The sequence below is a fragment of the Paralichthys olivaceus genome, chromosome 19, assembly GCF_024713975.1.
Source record: "Paralichthys olivaceus isolate ysfri-2021 chromosome 19, ASM2471397v2, whole genome shotgun sequence".
Taxonomy (NCBI): Eukaryota; Metazoa; Chordata; class Actinopteri; order Pleuronectiformes; family Paralichthyidae; genus Paralichthys; species Paralichthys olivaceus.
This window is the reverse complement of record NC_091111.1, coordinates 17,116,095-17,136,327: the sequence shown is the minus strand read 5'-3', so window position 1 is coordinate 17,136,327 and position 20,233 is coordinate 17,116,095. Positions and strand designations below refer to the sequence as shown.

The 20,233-nt window shown below is 42.4% G+C and overlaps 1 protein-coding gene across 11 annotated transcripts in view; it reads left to right on the top strand.

The window, feature by feature from the left end:
- Positions 1–20,233, top strand: part of syne2a (spectrin repeat containing, nuclear envelope 2a) — a 61,857-nt gene that overhangs the window by 2,533 nt on the left and 39,091 nt on the right. For 6 of the 11 annotated variants that reach the window (XM_069515514.1, XM_069515508.1, XM_069515509.1 and 3 more), the window contains 36 exons: positions 922–1,017; positions 1,126–1,203; positions 1,283–1,375; positions 1,466–1,653; positions 1,728–1,927; positions 2,204–2,304; positions 2,737–2,826; positions 2,986–3,099; positions 3,198–3,335; positions 3,437–3,601; positions 3,750–3,862; positions 3,985–4,153; positions 4,348–4,444; positions 4,528–4,721; positions 4,800–4,952; positions 5,390–6,088; positions 6,415–6,549; positions 6,842–6,991; positions 7,105–7,271; positions 7,962–8,283; positions 8,656–9,230; positions 9,457–9,588; positions 9,693–9,843; positions 9,955–10,113; positions 10,539–10,706; positions 10,794–10,895; positions 11,028–11,231; positions 11,572–11,777; positions 12,254–12,361; positions 13,276–13,555; positions 14,016–14,180; positions 14,315–14,596; positions 14,703–14,839; positions 15,316–15,445; positions 17,180–17,350; positions 17,447–19,027. In XM_069515514.1, coding sequence (XP_069371615.1) covers positions 922–1,017; positions 1,126–1,203; positions 1,283–1,375; positions 1,466–1,653; positions 1,728–1,927; positions 2,204–2,304; positions 2,737–2,826; positions 2,986–3,099; positions 3,198–3,335; positions 3,437–3,601; positions 3,750–3,862; positions 3,985–4,153; positions 4,348–4,444; positions 4,528–4,721; positions 4,800–4,952; positions 5,390–6,088; positions 6,415–6,549; positions 6,842–6,991; positions 7,105–7,271; positions 7,962–8,283; positions 8,656–9,230; positions 9,457–9,588; positions 9,693–9,843; positions 9,955–10,113; positions 10,539–10,706; positions 10,794–10,895; positions 11,028–11,231; positions 11,572–11,777; positions 12,254–12,361; positions 13,276–13,555; positions 14,016–14,180; positions 14,315–14,596; positions 14,703–14,839; positions 15,316–15,445; positions 17,180–17,350; positions 17,447–19,027 — 8,013 coding nt within the window. The remainder of the gene's footprint in view (positions 1–921; positions 1,018–1,125; positions 1,204–1,282; positions 1,376–1,465; positions 1,654–1,727; positions 1,928–2,203; positions 2,305–2,736; positions 2,827–2,985; positions 3,100–3,197; positions 3,336–3,436; positions 3,602–3,749; positions 3,863–3,984; positions 4,154–4,347; positions 4,445–4,527; positions 4,722–4,799; positions 4,953–5,389; positions 6,089–6,414; positions 6,550–6,841; positions 6,992–7,104; positions 7,272–7,961; positions 8,284–8,655; positions 9,231–9,456; positions 9,589–9,692; positions 9,844–9,954; positions 10,114–10,538; positions 10,707–10,793; positions 10,896–11,027; positions 11,232–11,571; positions 11,778–12,253; positions 12,362–13,275; positions 13,556–14,015; positions 14,181–14,314; positions 14,597–14,702; positions 14,840–15,315; positions 15,446–17,179; positions 17,351–17,446; positions 19,028–20,233) is intronic. The other 5 variants (XM_069515506.1, XM_069515513.1, XM_069515512.1 and 2 more) reach the window with 5 other exon arrangements.

The window sequence follows — 20,233 nt, the reverse complement described above, 5'->3', positions numbered from 1 at the left end:
ATACGACACTGTTCTTCAGCCACTGCATTTCAGTGACAGATCACATAAATAAATGGCTGTAAATGATATGAAGCAGGCGGTGGAGGGTAACGAGCTGACTCACTGGTGCGGCAGCGAGGTGCAGTGAGGCAGCTCGTCCTGAATCTCACTGGAAAAAGACGTTGAGCCGCTTGTGACATTCGCCCGGAGTATAAATAGTGCTTCAGTGGAGCAGCACGTAATCTGAAGCCAGACACCTCTTCATAACCGCATGTCCATATGACTGCGCTCTAAAGCCAAAATTACAACTTTCCAAGTGTTACACCAGTCTGAGGTCACTTACAGCCCCCGACAGAAGATATAATCTTAACGTCTACAGGTCAAAGTTCACTGTTGTTGCCTGAAGCTTTGGCCCAGACACTGAATGAATCCAATAAAGATTCAGTTTTAAGGGCAGGATTTGAAAATGCAATGTGTGAAACATTTCAAAAACTACGTCATTATTGGCCAATAAGCGCGTGATGGCCAAGTTGACCACAGTACTATACAAGTGGTAGAGTTAAGGGTCACATTTCCCTTTTCTTAGGTTTCCAGTTTGGTTTACTTAGAGGTAAACACTTCAGAAATTATTTTCCCATCAATCTTTTTATTTCCTTTTACCAGAAAGCCACACTTCCTATTTTATACAAGATGATGCAGCACATTCCCAACCTGATGTGACACAGTGACCCAGGGTCGTTTAAAGAACTCAGTTTGATCTGATTGATTAGTTATTATTACTCGTAGCGTATTTGACAGAATGTTTGGGTGGGTGCTCTCATTACATTTGATGCTTTTGTAAACTCTATGACTTAATGTGTTGAGGTTTTATTCAAGGGATTTTTTATTATGTATTTGAAAATAGAGAATAAATCGCTTAATACAGTTTGTGTTTTGTTACAGAGACGTCCTCCCTCATTTGTGTCGGACCTGTTCTCTGACCTCGGAGATGGATCGAAGCTGCTGGACCTGTTGGAGGTGATGAGTGGTCAGTCACTGGTGAGCTGCTCCACTGCACTTCTGACATAACTGAATAAAGTATTGGGTTTTGGGGGTAAACGGTCAAATCAATAACAGTTAAGTTGATGTTGTAATCTGTCTCCACAGAAAAGACAGAGGGGCCACGGGGTTTTCCAGCAGAGGGCCAACATTGAGACGGCTCTCGATTTCCTGAAGAAAAAATCTGTAAGTTTCACACATTAAAACAATCTGAAGCTCTCGTGTGTTTTATTGATCATATTTCCTGTGGTTCATTGTCGTGTAGATCAAATTAGTGAACATACACGTCCCAGATATCATAGATGGACGCCCCTCGATCATCCTCGGACTTGTGTGGACCATCATTCTCCACTGTCACGTGAGTACCAGTGGTAAAGCCTAAATCTCTACGACAGCACCTTTCTTGAAAAATCATTTCTAACGTGAAGATATATTGGTATTGTTTCAGATTGAGGAGCTGGCCAGCGCCCTCTCGTTCAGCTCTCGTCATTCCTCCCTCGACTCTCTGACCAGCCTGGACTCCTGGTCTGGCAGCCCCGTCCCAGCTAGTCCGGTCCCTGCATCACCCCTCCACAGACGTTTCAGAGTATCCGCCAAGAAGGCGCTGCTCATGTGGGTGAGGGACCAATGCCAAAGGTGAGTTTTAAAGCAGATAAAATGCTTAAAACAAAGAGTGAGGACATCAAAATGAACCTTTGTTCTGTCCTTAGGGTCGGTAGCTCTGTCAGAGTGAAGGATTTTAAGTCGAGCTGGAAAAGTGGAGAGGCCTTCCTGGTCATCCTGTGTTCTCTCAGACCTCAGCTGGTCGATCTCTCACTGGTCCCGTCCAGAAGCAACCTGGAGAACCTGGAGGAGGCGTTTCACGTGGCTGAGAGGGAGCTCCACATCCCCCGACTGCTGGAGCCCCAGGGTGAGGCTGAGGATCATATAAGAGACGACTCATTCTTAAAATGAACACTAAGAGACATATTCAAGGTCTTAAATTCAGTTCTTGTGGATTCATAACAGAGTATTGAAAATGATATTAACTTTACTTCTCTGTAGTAAACTCAGTTTAAAGGTTTACTTCTGTTAATAGAATCGAACATTATATTAAGATATTGAAGTATTTTTGCATCAGTCCAGAGAAGAGTGACGTGAGAATGAGGTGCCTGAACTTTTTTCTTTTTTTTGTCTTTTACCTCAGATGTTAACGTCAAAGACCCCGATGAGAAATCCATTATGACGTATGTGGCCCAGTTTCTTCAGTACTCCAATGACATGCCAGCACGTGACGACCACCTGGAGGTTAGCGATCAGCGAGGGTTCACACTGTAAACGTTCTGTCGCACATAAAGCCGTCATGTTCACTGATTTGTCCACAGCGGCCTCAAACAATCCATTTACATTTGTCATGTTCTCCTGCAACATAAATCACATTCATGGTGGATGCTCATGTGTCCTTCTCTCCTCTCTGGAGTTTATCTGTCTACTTGGATCTTTTCCTTCCACAAAGACCCGGTGATAAATCTTTAACTCTCGAGATAAAGTTAAGAAATGTTACTGAACTGTAAACACAGTATCTGGGTCTATAAATTAGGTGTAGTATCACTGTTGGGTGTTTTCTTCTTATATTCCCTGGCTGGTCTTTAAAACACAATCCTCTCCCTGGAACCAAAGGGTGTCAACTACTTTCCTTTTCCTCTAACTTTCATTTCATGCTCTCTTCTGGTGGCGTAGCTGTTTCCTCTGGATCAGCCCTCCTGCTTCTCACCTCTGAGTTTCCCTGCTCACTTCACTCCAGCAGCTGCTGTCTCACCGTTACGCCAGGTAGCTACGCACCGAGCAGACAAGTCCTTTCTCAATTAATCAATTAAGAATCTAAAATAAGAATGTGGCTTTTCATCGCAGTTGCAGGTGACTGACTGATATTTATATTGTTTAACACTCATGAAAATGCAGTTGTTGACAGTTTCTTTTGGGACGTAGGTTTCTCCATGTGAGCGAGCACAAGAGGTGACTCGCTGGCTGCAGCAAACATTTCAAGAACTGTCGGAATCATGGACGGCTACAGAGAACTCGGGCTATGCAGAGAAATATCAAGTAAGACACAGGACGAGAACCGAGCGAAGAAAAAACCTTCACTGGATGTGTATTATTGTGTATTGTCCCAGAGCGTTCAGCTGTGTTTGGTTTTCCAGGTGTTCCAGAGGTTTACTGGCTCCGTCACTGAACAAAGGAGACCTGTACTGACCCTCCTCGCTACCATTAGACGCTGCCCTGAGCTGAGTGGAGAGCTGCACGATCTCAGGGCAGCGTGGGATCGTCTGGAGGAGGAGGTGAGGGAACCCACTGTGGACTAAATTCTTACAGACGCTCATTAGACAATTATACAATCATGAGAATTTGTGCTCATACCAGGTTGTGTGTCATTCTTCAGCTGCAGAGATGTAAAGCAGACCTGGACCTGAGTCTTCCTCCTCCTCTGGACTCGGTGGTTGTGTGGCTGCAGGGTGCAGAGGCAGCACTGACAGAGGAGGGAGGGAGGGTGAAAGATCACGCAGACGCTGCTAAAGAAGCCAGAGCCCAACAAGATGCCCTGAAGGTTCTTTTTATTTTAAAGCTGCTGAAAAACTAAATATACTGTAGGTTATGGGACAAAAATGGAGCAGAGTTATTGTGAATATACTGCAAAACACTATGTCAGGACATAATGAAACCTGATATAAAGTTGTTTACTCCTTTTTTGTCAGACGTTAATTAAGGAGATGAGCCGCTACGTCAACATACTTGATGAATACCACAACGTGGATGCCTCAGGGAACTTGGCGGTGCCACTGGAAAAGTTTGATGAGATGAAAAGACGGTACATCACACAGTTGTTCGAAGTCATAAATCTTTAAATCACTGTGTGTTAAAATAACACACAGCGGCTTGTTGTGTACCAATGATTCCACTAGATAATGATTTAATCCTCTTTTTAAACAGTTTAACTCATATAAGAGTCTCAACCAAATATCATGGGATCAAGTTGGAATACCAGGAGTGTCGTCACACTGCTCTGGACCTACTGAACCGTCTCAAAGCGAAGGTCCAGACGTGGAAAACTTCTTACAGATCAGAGGAGGCCGTACATGGGCTTCTGCAGGACTGGCATGTGAGTGTATCTGATTTACATCAGCAGTTATCTGGTGAAATTAATTATATTATAATTTATTGATTATACGCTGTCAAACTAAACAACAAAGCCTTTTATAAGTTTCCATAGATGTAGGGGACAGTGATGCCCTCTAGGGTGTAAATTGGCTCAAACTGCAAAAGCAACGTCTTTTTTCGATGTGTCTCGTCCAGGAAACAGTGGAGCGTCAAGGCACGAGTTTGATTCTGATGGACGCTCTCCAAAACCTGAAGGAGAAGGCAAACGCTTACACCAGCAAGGCAGCTCTAGGTATGAGTCCATGATCTTAATCTTTACAAGGTCATTAACTCTGTAGATGAATTCCTTGAAGACTTAACGTCTTCTTTCCTCAGGTGAGGATTCCCAGCTTGTTCACCGTCAGGTGAAAGAAGCAGAAAGCGAAGCTGACTCAGTGGAACAAGCTGTGGCGGCTGTGAGAGGGACGATGGAGAGAGTGTTGTCTGCGTGGGAGACTTACGACAAGAGCCTCGTCTCTCTGCAGACGTGGCTCGCACAGACGACACACACTCCTGCTGCAGGGACACAGGTAATCTGTGTGATTCTCACTGTGAATAAGTATGTGGCTCTGCACAAATGCTTTAAACTTGGGATCTTGTTCCTGCAGGATATGAGCGAGTGGACGTCATGTCACGCTAAGCTAAACGAGGTGGGGAACTTTCTTATTGAAGTGACAGAAACTTCAACCAGCCACACTCTAGCCGGACAACTCAGCACGGTCAACAAGCAGTGGGCCGGATGCATGAAGAGGACAAAGTTTGTGAGTTTGCAAATTCTCGTTCTTTCCACAGAGACTTTTCCAGAAGAGACAGTTAACGTTAAATTAATAAAAAGTATTTTATATGTTGATAACTGACTTATCGTCAAACTGTAAACACCAAGTAGCAGTGTGATAGTGTGGTCGTTTCTTTGATCTGATAGAGGTTCATACACTTGTTATTACGGAACAAGTCTAGACAGGTGATCTTGTGTGCACAAGATGTGTGTGTAAGGTGTGTGTAACATGATCAAACAAACAAACTACCGCCGTATTAGAACAGGTGGAGGTTAATTCATTCAGTTATGCATTTAAAAATACTTTTTATTCATTTTATTTTAACGGCCCCTTAGGAAAAGTTTAATTTACTAAATTATTATCTTGTGGGACTTTCAGGGCTTTTGTAATTTCTCAATTGACGTGATTTGTAAATTTTTCAGGAGATTCCTGGAAAGTTAAGTTCTCCTGGGTTTCAGGAGCATGTGGGTGAACCAGTCCATCAGACGCAGAGACAACCAGAGACAGGGATGTTTCTTGTGGCCAGAACTGCTCGTGCAAACCAGCCTGAGAAGGTTAAACTTCAAACCCAGGACCCAAGTCAACTTTCTCCTCAGATTCCATCTCATACACTTCAACAGAGCGATGGAAAGGGTTGGAGGAAAAACCAGCACGGAACTACCATCGTTGTGCCTCTTTTTGAAATCCAAACGCTGCCTCAACCCGTGAGGGAACCAGTGACTCATATTCACCCTCCTCTTGTGATAGAGGCTGAATTCAGATCCACGACACAGTCTAAGTCATTTTACGAATCTCAAGCCTCAAGTCCGAGTCAAAATGTTGGACCAATGCCTCAAAGACGTCTGGTTCTGTCCACACATGTGACAAGTTCAGGGACAGAGGACAACGAAAGCTCGTCCCATTCACAGATTCACAAAAGAGCGCAGCCGAACTTTCAACAACTCACCAAAACATCTCCTCGGCCTCCAGTCATGGTTCCCGGTGAAGTTCATTTGAGGGCTCAGTCGATGGCAAGAAGCAGAATGGAGAAGGCCAGAGTTAATCTGCAAGGACGCATCCAGCAAGCCATCAAGTTATTTGGCAGCAAAGAGATTTCAGAGTCACAGGCCAAGAAGAAACAGGTACAGTTTGAAACAGTAAAAGAATTAAAAGATTCAGGATCTTTACCCTCAGATGATTTTTAATGTTAAAACGCTTTTGCTCTTGTTGATAAGTTTGAGACTTTTCAGTGCAGCTCTATATTTGTTCGTTGCTTATTAAATGCTCCAAAAACAAGCTTGATGTTTAAGAGTTGCTTTAAATGCAACAACATCCAGACCTTTCAAATCCCAAATTTAACTTCAGAATCAGGACACATTCTTTCAAGGTCTGTGGTGTTTTGGTTTGTGTTGCTGTTGCAGTTTAGTTTTGTGCGTATATTCGTCCAGCTCTGTGTGTTTCTGTGCAGCGCGCTTTAAAAATCCTGCAGCCTGTCGCCCTCGAGGAGTTCCTGAACGCGGTGGAAGGGTTTGGGGCCTTCTGCTCGGGGCCCCAGCTCCAGGATTTGATGCTCCTCTCCGACTCGGTCAGAAAGCAGTGGGAGGTATGACAGGACAGAGAGAGCGACATAAGAGAGACGGATGCACCAAACAGTCAGAGGCTTTTTGTCTCTTATTATTGATTTTTTTATTTTGCATAGTTTGTTTAACCTTAATCATAAAGCAAATCTTATTTTTCTACGGTGGAAAATTTAATATTTTGAATTTTCTTAATAACAGGTTTACTTTTTGTGTTTTTTCCCCGATTAATCCAATAATTTATAGAACTTTTATTAACATAATTCTCACACGTTTTCCTCTAAAAACTTCCCTGAAGCAAATTTCCACTTATTGCAGGATGTACGCAGAGACATGGCTGCCTTGGTTCCAGTGTTACGGTCTCAGATCAGAGAAGGAAAACAGTCATTCTCTGTTGTGCAAACTGATACTAACACTCTCCATGAGGCTACTGACCAGACTGACCATGTCTGTTTGCACCAGCAGCAGGTACACGCATAACCCTGCGGCATTAACCTCTAACCACGACTGTCTCATGATCAGATAACCGGAGAGAGAGATATTAGATTTCATTTTCTCAGAGGTTTTTTTTCTCTTCTCAGGTCGTCGTGGACGGAGCTCCGTCTGTTGACGAGCGCGTCGAATCACTCAGAGACTTGTGCGAAACAGTGACACCAGGTCAATCATCCTGCCTGGCGACATACCAGCAGAAGGAGTCAGAGGAAACACAGGAAACACGACCCAGTGACACAGTTTTCCCAGCTCTCAGGTGAGATCATGACAACGTTAAGAAGGAAATGATAAAACCTGAAACTTTTATATCTCCGCTCTGCTCTGAAGCAAAGTCTGTGATACTCGTGTTCTCAGGGTTGATATAAAATATGAACTGGTTTAAAAGCAGTTTCAATTATAGGATATTATGGAGTAGAACCTCTACTGTACCGATATATACACCAATATATAGATTTTGAAAAATGTTGTACCTTTATGACAGCGAATTGAGGCTTGATATTTTTACAGTTTAACAATAAACTTTGTCATAAATAACTATATACAAAAAGAAAACACAAACATATCGAATTTGAATTAAGATGTTTCATGTAATGTATAAACATAAATGTCCAGCTTTTCTACTTTGTTTATTCTATTAAATAAAAGTTTAGTCAGAAATAATAAGCACCAATACCCTATGTGTCCATGAAAGGCTCGTAGAACTTAATCAGCCAGCTGATAAATCGGTCAGGCTCCGAAATCAATATTCCGTTTGTACCATAAACTGAATGTTTAGTGAACTGTACCATTTAATTGAGGCAGACAGCTTCTTTCATAACAATAGTCACTGTGTAATCCTTCCAGTCTGTTAATCCTAAAGAGACGCCTGTTGTTCTGGTTCTAACTGAGTATAGTTCTAACTGTCTGACCTCGACCTGCCCCCTGATGCACGAGTCTCTTAACTCAGCAGGGGACAGCAGCTTTGGGCAAACACCCCACTGAGAGAGACTGGCACGTCCGCCGACTCGCAGCCAAGCAGCGACCTGCCACGGAGACGAAGCGCGGACGCCCCACAACGAGACCTCTCACCTGTGGACGGCTCAGTGCCACATCGTGGTGATACCCGGCCTCTGCCATCCCAGGACGTCCCGACAGAGGGAACCGACCGACAACACAGAGGCTCTGAGTCTGAGGGGCGAAATCAAAAGTCTGCACTTGGAGCCAAAGAGCAGCTACTGAACGTCCGACTGCTACACATGACAGAGAGCAACCAGCAAACCCACATACAGGTGTGACGATGAATTTCCTTTTGTTATTTAAAAGACGTTTAGATTTCATGCTTGAGTTAATTTTTTAATGTAGTATGAAGTTTCAAGTGTCCGTGCTCCAAATGAAATCATACTTTGAGACACTCAGGTGTAATTTGCTTCAAAGAAAGGAAGGAGGAGGAAAACTGCACATGTTAATTAGCATTCAAGTGATCCAATTTACTTTCTACATTTAATTTAAAGTGGCCTGTCCTTCCCACTCACAAGAAACTGTAATTGGCTTTACAAGTCACAGCACGAGCTGTAAGGCACTAATCCTCTGTAATTGGATAGGCTCGCCGCTCCGTCTATTCCTCTTTTCCTCTGTCACCATTTAACTCTCCCATCTCTCAGGCGGTCGTCCGTAGCGACACTGTGGAGACCAAGCAGGCGGCGGAGTGGACCGTCATCCCAGAGACGGGGACTGTAGCTGTAACGTGCCAGGATGTGGTTACGTCATTCACTGAGCACACTGTGGACGTGGAGAAGAAGAAGCAGCTGATGAGAGACGAGCCCGGGGAAAGCAAAGATGAGATTGGACTGACGGGAGAGGAGCCGATGCAGAGGAATGAAGAGTTCACTCCTGTGGCAATATGTCCGACAAAGACTTGGGATGATTCACCTCTGTGGGGGGGAACACAGGAGGAGGAGCATCCCACTCCACGTGGAGCAGAAGAGGAGTCAGGGTCGGAGGCTAAAAGGAGTAAACTGGATGGAGAGAAAGAAACAGATGTGCAGAGGGAGGAAGGGGCCCAAATGTGGAGGTATGAGGAGCAGAGAAGAAGAGGGAGCTGTGTTAAGAAAGAAGAAGAGGAGAAGAAGAACTTGGTCCAGAGGAGAGCTTCCTTGTTAGGAGCACTGAGGGAAATAAAAGGAGAAGCTGAACATTTGAGGCTGCGAGAGCCGACCCTGCCCGCTCTGCAGCAGAGGTACATCGCTCACCTGGATCCAAAACATGATTATATAATAAAAATTTAATAAAACAAAACAAATAAACAATAATGTTCATATTATGCAATGCTCTTCATTCAAAATTGAAACTAAAGGAGAACGTGTACACAAAGACGAAATTACAATATTCTTCATATGCTGTTTTCTCACAACGTGCAATCAGCTGACGACTCAGCACAATAACGATTGTCTCATCCTCCTCAGGACACGTGTCCTGACCGAGCTGGAGAGTCGCGTTGTCGGCCTCCTCTCTGAGCTGCGTCACGTACAGGACGTGAGTCAGAGCAGCGAGGTGGACGATGTCTGGGAAGAGGCAACAAAAGCCGTAACTGAACGGTAACGAAAAAAAGAGAAGTCACGTGCACAATGTTCTGTTTGTGTCACTGTAGTTGTGTTGCTCTTCTTGAGTTGTGTTGTGTTGTGTTGTGGATATCATACAGGCTGCAGCAGTGCCGTGTGCTCACTGAGCTGCTGAAGAGGTTTCAGAGCATCCGTGCAGAGCTGAGTGGAACATTGCAGAGAGCAGAAAACTCCATCAGTGAACAGGCGTCCTACATGGGGAAAGAAAACCTGCTCAGATTAAACTCTAAGGTTTAACATGAAGACTTTTCCAGTTTGACCTCTGACTCAGTGTTGACACATTAATAACACAGCCTTTGTGTGTTTCTGTGTGTGTGTGTGTGTGTGTGTGTTCTCTCTCAGGTCCAGGAAACTAAATCGGAGCTGAACAGCCTTGGGGGCGACATAGAGGAGGTCCGCAGTGTCTGCAGGCAGATTCACACTCACCTACGTCAGATGCCAGAGTGCAACTTCATCCCATTTGAGAGTGAAGCAGATGCTCTCATGGACAGCTGGCTGGACGTGAGTTCAGACACTTCAAACTCTCTCAACTCACTTTTCATTTTACAGCATTCGTTCTATTTTCCTGTCACTTTGTACAGAAGTTTTTAGATTTTCCTGATTGTTGTTAAGAACATATTGATTTTTTACTTGTTCCTCAGCAAAAATACCTTATATCTGAAATAATATAAATACTGTCATTGTGCAGCCACTTTCAATAGGATTAAAAAAAAGATACCATGGAATAATTAGTTATGGTAATTCAGTTTAACAGTTGTGTATTTTCTCACTAATCTACTTTAGGATTATTGTGTTATCAGTGCACTTCTCCAACATTAAACCCACAGTTATTAAAGCAGAATTGACTACCTACTTTGTTTTACGATCTCGTAAATGATCAAATAAAGCTTCTCGTGGGTCTTAACACTCGACTCACTTCCTTGCAGATATCAGAAAGAACAGATTCCCACCTTGAAAACTTGCACCTTTGCCTGACTCTGTGGGACGGAGTCCTTCAGCTCGGAGCGGAGGTGGAGAAGTGGACGGCCAACAAATTGACAGCGTTTGCTCAGTGTCCGTGCTTTCAGTCTGAGGACGACATCAAGACACTGCAGGTAAAACTGATTTTTATTAAAGTGACGTGATCTCCAGGTTTCTACCGTCGCTCTGAATAACGACAGCCTCCCTCTCACTGTCTCCAGAACGAGATTTTGGCCCAAGAGAAGAGCGTGGAGCGTTTCCATCGAAGAACCACTGAGATTCAGTCGGTGCTTCAAAGCACAGAGCCCCCGCTGGAGCTGCAGGTGAAGCATTTTTATTTAGCTGATATTAAACTGTCAGGATGAACAGATGATAATGAACTGAAACACCGTGCACAACTATTTTAGAGACACGTACACATGAAGTCACAGTGTCGTTCATTTTATTTTATCTAGGTGGTGGAGACCCAGATGAGGAAAAAGTTGGAGCAGCTGGAGGAGCTGGTTATTGAAGCTGAGGACGTTTACAGGCAGACCGTGGCTGCTAAGGGACAAATTACTGCCAGGATGTCCGACTGCTGCAAGTCCCTGCAAAAGATCCAGGACTCCCTCCTCACTCTCGGGGGATCAGATGTTGCAGCAGTGCTTGCAAATCTCAAAGTAAGAGGAAGAAAATAAAATGATATGTACCAAAAACATTTGTAATTATTACACTCATACACATTTCCCCGCATATGCGTTAAATACTTATTTTTAAGATGCTTTGTGGAAGTGGAGGTGTCTTATGTACAATTACTTTATCAGGTCATTTTTATTAACTCCCTTCTAATATTTAAAGTCTGATTAAATACATATTTAACAGTTAATAACTTAGTTAGATGTTTTATGTTCTACACAGAAATCACGGAATTCAATCTCAGAAAAATTCATCTTCAAACTTTAGTGTTTCTTTGGGGAGAATTTCCTTTTTTCCTCACTAACAGAGAGTTCCCCTCTTCAGGATCTGTGTCTTCAACTCCAGACCCAGGATGAGCAAGCAGAGAGTTTGCTGGAGGATCTGAGTATTTTGACATCGGTCTCCAGTCCAGATGTTCTACAGAGTCTGTCTGCAGAAGTGATGCAGCTGCAGGAGGAAGTCAGAAACTCCCATCAGCTGTTCTCCGAGGTGGAAGAACAGACTCAGCGGAATATCCAGGATCTCGACAGGTGCCAGTTTCAAATGACTTTTTTAATGTGTAAAGATTTACACATCAGCAGTGGAACCTTAATAAACTCTACGTCTTCTCACCTGTGTGGCATTAAATACACACATGGTTCAATTCAACCTGCAACATTTACACTTAAGCTGCTCAGCAGCTATTTCTGATTTGTTTGTTCAGGTGCTTTTTCTTTAAAAGAAATTATCCAATTGCTTTTATTTGGCTGTGATTCAGACGTTCTCGTCGTGTGAACCTGCACCAAGAAACAAAACAGGCAAAACCTGAACTGAATATACAAAAGCTACTGAGCCTGAAAGAAGAATCAACTGTGATCGCTAGAGAAAGTATTAAATATTTATTTTACAAGATTTAGCCATGCTAGAACTTTCTGACTGGGCTGTCAGTTGCTCTCACGTTCTCACTTTAATGTACATGAGTGTGACTGTGTCATTCCCGCCTTCACGCTGTGTGTGTGTGTTGCAGGCTGCAAAGGGAGAGGGAGCATTTAGAGCAATGGCTGCAAGTCGCTGAGGAAACAGCAGCGAAGGAGGAAGATCTTGGTCTCCTGCAAGAGGAAGCACTTCAAATAAGGTAAACTTTTTTTTTTCCATGTGTGAAGGCACGTAATGTTCTTTTTGAAATCCTGTGGAAACTCAGATTTAACATGCATTTATGAGCCGAAGCGTAAGAGGGGTAATTAGGTTTGAGTTAGTCTATTGACTTATACAACAATACAAAAATATTAAATCATCAATAATTCCATATGTAAATCTGTCTGCACATGAAAACTAAATTTGTCCAAGATTCATATTTGATATCTTAATATAATTTAAAACGATGGCGTGGTATTTTCTTGTATTATAGAGGGGTATACCTGAATGTACCAATAATAATACAGAGGCAGATTTGCTCAGTGACAACCATTGACACTGCATGTAAATAAATATTATTGAATTAATTATAATTACATTATTTATAATTAAACCAGAAAGATGGAAATGTGTTTTAGATTTAATCTGATCTACACGACTACTGTGAAATCAAAACACCAGAACAACATGCAGAGTCCGTTGTTGTGATTTTGACTAATGACAAACACAGACACGACTTGTGGAGGTTGTTTACCCTGTTATTCTGTGACTGTGACTGACTCTTGCTGAACTCCGACTGTTTGTTCTCACGCAAAAGGTGGAAAATTGTAGATTGAGATATAATTAATGACACAATAACAGAATAATGAAGGAGCCAGGCATTTTAAAAGTCCATTAAAATCATTAAAGGATGTAGTTTTTTAATATGAAACTTTCTTTATTGAGTGAAGGTGAATTCTTCTTCTGAGCTGCAAAGTTGTGACAGATTTTCTTCTCCACTTACTGTATCCATCAGTATGCAACCTTGGCCTGACGGAGACTAACCTTCATTTTTGCTCCCTCATTAACATTTGAAAGAGTAAAAAACACTGTAGCCAAACGACAACTCCCTTTTTTTCGTGTGTCTTTCTGCAGAGGGAGGACAGAGCTCCTCAGTCAGCTTGTGTCGTCCTTACAAAGCAGTAACCTTCAGCAGTCTGCGCTGGTGCACGAAAGTAGCAAACTGCTGGAGCGATGCAACTTCCACTCCAACAGACTGCATGGCACCGAGGAGAAGCATCGCTCGCTGAGCAGGGAGGCGTTTCAGGGTTTGTCAGAATCAACACAATCCTCGGTCGGAGATCTTGTTCATGCTCCACTTGGTGAAAGCTCCGGCGTCCGGTGTCCTGTAGAGCAGAGACTTCAGCGTGCTCAAGTAAGAAAACTTTATTCGTATTTGAGACAAATCTAAACCTAATCTACTGAAGGTGAAGTGCACACACTCCTCAAATACCTCAGTTTGAATCACATCTGAACCGAGTACGTGTTCTGCAATTCTGCAATAAAGCAAAATTGTAAATGGGTGTGCTTACAGAAACGTGTACTATCACCTCAGGGTGTGGTCACACTGATCTGTTGTTTCTGTTCGTCTACATTTGTTCTTACTTGTTGAGGAGTAAATGAGGAGTGTCTATTTACGTTGCAGAACTGATGTAGTGATGACTTGAATTTTCACAAACTTGTCTGTTTGTTGCCTGTTAAAATCATAGAGTTGCATTCATACATCAGATTAAATGCTAAATGCTAACCCCACTGGGTTATTGTAATCACAAAAAGTATTTTGAAAACTGTAGAAGGCCTCAGACTCTGGCTAAGTTTCCCTGAAATGTCCACAGGATGCATGTTGCCGCCTCGAGGAACGTCGGAGTAATGATGAACATTTTGGCCACTTGCTCCAGGACTGCCACTTCAGATTGACATCTCTGCAGAACAGGATGTCAGCCTGTCAAGCCCAGAAAGAAAGCTCCGCTGGACTGGTCACTAACGCACCAGCTCTGGAGGTGAGATCCACAAACTAAACAGACCTGTTAAATCATGTATAAGCTATTGTTCATCTTTTATTTCACATTCCTTCTACATTAAAACATGGACTCTGTTCAGAGTAAATGTTTAAGCATTATTATCTGCTTTCCAGGTGTTGCCACAAGAAGTTACAGACTTGGAAAAAGACATTTTGCAACTTGAAATGTTAAACGACGCCACAACAGACAGTTCTGCCGTTGAGGACCAAGCCAGCAACCTCCAAAACCACAAGAGGGCACTAGACAGCAACCAGAGAGTTCCACAAGTGAAGGAAGAGGTCTCCTGCGTTCAGGCAGCTTTGAAAGACCTGGCTGAAAATGTTGGAAAACTGTTTGTGAACCATGAAATGTTCCCTGATACGATCCAGCTCAAACAGCAGTGGAGCACTATACAGGTAATGTTGTTAAAAGATCTGATAAAATGCTGATTTATCCCAAATTAATTGGTTCATGAATGAGTGAGGATATTTTCAATCACTAAAACAGTTCCCTCTCTCTCAGGACTTTGATAGCAGCCTCTCATCGTGGGCCGCAAGAGCTCACAGCCTGCAGAATATTGGAGAGTCCAGCGTCACACAAGAAAGGCTCCCTGCAGATGTCATTTTGACCATTGATGGAGTTGTTAAAGACCTTAACAGGTACTTTAACTCATTCCTGCTGTCACAAAAGAAAAGTTGCATTCCTCAGATTGTGCCTTTTGACTTCCTGTCCTGCAGGGATGTCAAAAAAACAGAATAACGACCCAGTATTGTTATAGCTAACACAGACTTTTTCTTGGTCTTCAGCTTTATTTACTCCTCCCAATGAAAGGTGAAATGATGGTTTCAGGGCTTATAGGGGGTCACGTGTTAAGAGTAATTCAAAGATACACCAGGAAAAGAAGTGGGAGGAATATTAATTCTCAGTTTAGAACAAGCAGTAAAATGGGAAATTTGCTTTTAACTTAAAAACCTTCAGTGTCAATATCAATGAGAGAGGCTACCTGTTATCTTAAAACCCAAAGAACCACTGTCTATTTGAAAATGCTCTTGCTACATATATATTTATATAAGTTTTGAATATCACGTGGACTCATTTCCGGCCTGTTTGTTGTCTTTGCGTGTCCCATCTGTAGCCTCAGGTCCATTTTTCTGCAGCAGAAGCAGGAGTGTGCAGAAAACATTGCCGGCAGGGTGAGAGAGGTCATCAGGCAGCTGCAGCACTGGAGCCAAACAGTACAAGCTGAACCACCTCCGCCCAGCCAGGTAATACACATATCTCTGTTTCGTTTAAAACACAATAATCTAGGCGGACAATAATATCTGCTTGGCCTTTGGCAATTAAATAAATCCACTCTGAACCATATCCAAAATAAAATTCATTTAAAAGATGTTCTTATGCAGGACGTTACCTGACCCTCGGTGCCATTGTGTGACTGTGTAGTTCTCCGCAAAAGCACAAATGTAAAACATCCAATCAAACATCCAATGAATTTTCAATTCAGTGTTATCTGCATGGCACCAAATCATAATATACAATATCTGGCATTTCTTGAGCTTTCTCGTCATTTATCAGGCTATCTTTCCAGGATAGGCGTTGGTTGAACGCCACTTCCTCTCCAGATTCCGTGATGTCTGTTTTGAAACATGTATTTGAGAATCATCCCTTGGGGCTAATCTCCTTTTGATTTACTTTCTTCTTCTTCAGCGGGGCGACAGCGTCAATTGTTGTTCGCCACGTCATCAACTAGTGTTTTGATAAATTTCCTCAACTGATTCATGGCTGTGAATAAACATCAGAGGGATTATTTTCTTAAAATTGTTGACAGAATTATCTGACGATAGAACTTTAGTCCAGAATCAGTGCAGAAAATTCTTAAATTAAAAATGGTCAGATAGAGGACAGGGGCTTCGGGGAAATATTCGTACCTTTTTCAGTTTCTATGGCATCTGCTAATAACAAGATACTTTGTGATATCTGGAAAATACAAAACAAATGTCTCTACCCAGCGGGACATTTGTCTTTTTGAGAGTTAATAATGCCACAGGTGCATTATTCCTTTATTCTTACTGAAATGGGAATACCATCTCCTCTGTGCGGCACATGGGGAACGTAATGCACCGTCCTCTCAGGGGAGCATGTGGCTCATTTCAGCAAATGCTTGCTTTTTGTATTACTGATGATGATTTCCCCATCGGCCTCAAATCTGCAGCTGCCAACAACTCTTCAATCCAACCGCACTATTCCTGTTTTGCCAGTTCAGTGATGTACAGTTAATACATTGCTGTCACTGATTTGACATGAAAATCATTTACTGATGTTAAATAGTTAAATCACCAAACAAACTTTACAGCTTAAATCTAAGAACTTTATGAAAAGAAAAGATTTGGGTTCACTTACTAATAGATTAGCAGCCTAATTCTCTTTTAGCCGTGATCGCCACTGTATTTATTATGTATTCACTGGGTCCAGACAGAAATATCTCAGCACATATCAGATTGATTTGCTTGATTTTCTTTTCTAGGAGGATTATTCACATTGACTTTGGTGATTTCCTGACTTTTACTTTTGACATTTCTGGTTTTCAGTGAAATGCAGATGAATATAGACAAAAAGATTATGTTCTCCAAAGGATCTGATTTAACGCCAAAATATGTATTTTCTCCAAGATAACATGTAAACCCTAATGAACATTCTCATCAACATCTGTGTTCAGTGCTAACTGGCAAATGTTAACGTGCTAACTAAGTGTAAACCCTGAACATGGAAAGCTTCATGCCTGCTGAGCATCAGTATGTTGGCATGTCATTGTGAACATGTTGCAAAGTACAGCTTCACTCAACTTCACTCAGCTTCACACATACCAGGCATTCCAAAGTGTTGTGTAGGTGTTGGTTGTTTTGCGACACCACAACAGTCACTGTCCACGTAGGTCAGTGATTTAAAGACGAAATGACTCTTTCTTGATTTGAGTTTTCTGTGTGTCTGTGCTCTGGCAGGCAGCTCTGGATGAAGGTTCGCAGCTTCAACAGTATCTGCTAGATGTGCTCTCAGAGAAACATTTTCTCCTAAATTGTTTTGGAACAAAAGTCTGGACGGAGCTGGAGAAAATTACTTCAAATGCTCTCAGTGAAAGCACATGTGCACTTGCAGTCCTGTCTAAAAGCCCGGTGAGTTTGTATTAAGCCTCTGAATCAATACAGAGAGACAATTACCTGATTCTACCGCGTGGTAAATATTTTCATTCAATTTCTTGGGTTTCATAGGTGAGTCAAGGTCATGGTGGAGTGGAATTGGACGGCAGAGAGACTGTCGGAGAAAATTGTAAAAGTAACACACCACATTCAGCGGATTCATCGGATGAGACGTGTCCTCCAGAGTGTCCTTCCCCCTCTGCCACAGACAATTCTGAAAGTGAGCAGAATGACAACAAGATAATAACAACAGGCGATTTCTGTACTCTAGAAAAACATCACCCGTCTCCCGAGCTTGACAGAAACACGACCGAAGAAGCTGCTGCCACAAGAGACGATGAAACGTATATTTCCACTAGCTCTATACCAACAGCCAAACAAGATGCCTTAGTTTCTAATCAGGTTGAAAACCCAAAGATCCCTGAGGTTGTTAAAGCGGAACTCCAACAAGAATCACCAGAAATAGACTCAATAACTGATCTTAGGCCAAATGATGAAATTGACAACATTGATATCGGGACAATTTCTGGAAATTTCACAGAACCTTCAATATCCGATTCACTTCATCAAGAGAACCCTGAACCACTGCAGCAACACTCAGCCTGGATCCTGGACTCGAAAGTGTCAGCTACAGGCACAGATGAAACCGAAAACATCAATTCACCACATTGTGACACATCCGTGGCAGAAAGGCACAATGACTTCTTTTCCTCTGCCACAGAAATTGTCGCTGGATGTTTAGCAGCACAATCAAACACGTTTATGGGAATCACTGCTCCTCAAGAACAAGAGAAACCGTGTGAGGACTCAACTGTGAAGCCAGAGAAAGACTTTACTACTATGTTAGACATGGAGCCGCACGATGTGAAGGAATATGAGAAAGCTGGAGTCAGCAGTTCAGATGTACTCGGATATTCACAGGGTGCAGAGGATTCAAGCGAAGCGTTCCCTGAGAAGAAATCTGACCCAGCTACAACAATAATCATTCCTGACAACACAGATCTGAAAAACCTTCATTTAGCAGCACAATCAGTCATCGATCATCAATCTGCTCAGACATTTAATCATGCTCATGTAGAAGAGGATATTAATGCGAGCCCAAATAAAGTGTTAACAATAGTGTTGGACGTGCACCCGGACAAACAGCAAGGGGGCAATCTTGAAACCAGCAGATTCTCCCAGGGAGCAGAACCGTGTGGTTCACGGTTCACAGAGAAGAAATCTGAACAGCTTTCAACATTAATCAGTCTTAAAGCAGTTAAAACAGACCTGAGAGGCCATTATTTAAAGAGACCGAAATCAAATGTGTGTCAAGTGGCCGACTCACTGTTGGAAAACCCATTCACGTTAATGAGCACAGAGTTGGATCAGGTACAACCAGACGTCAACGAAGAGGTGACAGATTTGTGTCACGCTGCTCGGCAAATGTTGAGCTCGTGCACTGTGGAGGGTTCAGTCGCTGACACTCACATACCTGCTGGTGACACTGAGCAGACGATGGGTGCTGACACGGCAGAGAGCGCAGGTAAAGGACGCGCAGAGTCGGCAGAAGGAGAAAACACAGAAGAGGCGAGCGAAGGGCCGGAGTCCAAACGCTCAGAGGTGCCAGAGAGTGAATCAAAGCTGAAGGACAAGGTGCTGACACAGGGACAGGTGGGATTCTTTTTTAATATTTCTTCTTCACATCATCTTAAGGTTTTCTAAATCTATGAATTTTTGCTTCTTTGGTTTGGTTTCCGCACAATTTAGCAGAAATGAATATATGTAATAGAAATATATATATATATGTAAGGTCGAAGGTCACCTCTTGACCACAATGAAGTCTGGTTTCAAATGCTAACAACGGCTTTTTCAGATTTGAAAAAAACCGAGAAACAGAACCTGAAAAAGTTAGTTAAGCGTCGCAGATTGAAGAAGTTCGTCCTCCCAGCAGGCGGACGACCCCAGATGTCCCAGATAAAGTCACAGTCCTTGCCATCTTAAATTTCACTTATCAAACGTGACATTTACAAACCATTCTCCTTTTCTTTATCTTACCCTCGTGGCAGAGTGGGTGTGTGTTCAGTGTTTCTGACATTTTGCATCTGTCATCTCTTCCCGAGTTTTGCCCTTCATCAGGCTGGAACTCACTGGCTTTAAGTGCATTTGTTCCTCTCACCATTTGGCATTTGAATGTCATAATTCAAATGCATGTTCAGTCCAGTTTTATTAAACTCTTTTAGAAACATGGTGATCCAGTTGAAAAAAAAAAAAATGCGGATCCAAATCTCGGGGCCAATCCAGGAATCTTCCTTTAACATTAATTTTAGTTGATTTGTCAGAGAACTGTGAGTAAATCTTTAGAAATTAGAGGGTTGGTATTGATGAATTTGCTGATTTCATGCTGATCCAAATAAGAACCTGATCTAGTGGATGCACACTGTAAAATAACAAATAGGACTTGAAACCTGCAACTACCATGAATGTGTAGCTGGGAAACTTGCTGTGCAAAATGTGTTTTCCTGCTGTGACATGTCAAAAAAGTTGTTGTGAAAAAGACCTATAACCCAGAACAAATGTTAACTGCCTCTTACAAAACAATTTCATGCAGTTCCTTCAGCCACAAAACAAAAAATTACACTTTGAAAGAGTGACAGCAAATGTACTTTGACTTTAAGCCCTCAGTAGCGTCAGAAAATCTATCAAATATCTTTTTTTTTTTTTTTTTTTAAATGGAAAAGCTTTGCGTGTGCTAATTCAGACAAGATCAGTTTATTATGTTCTTTTTTTTCCTGGCACCTGCTGTGTGAGTATACTCAGTCTGCAGGAGCTCCAAGGACAGATTATAAATCAAGTACAAAAATGGAAATGGTATAAAGG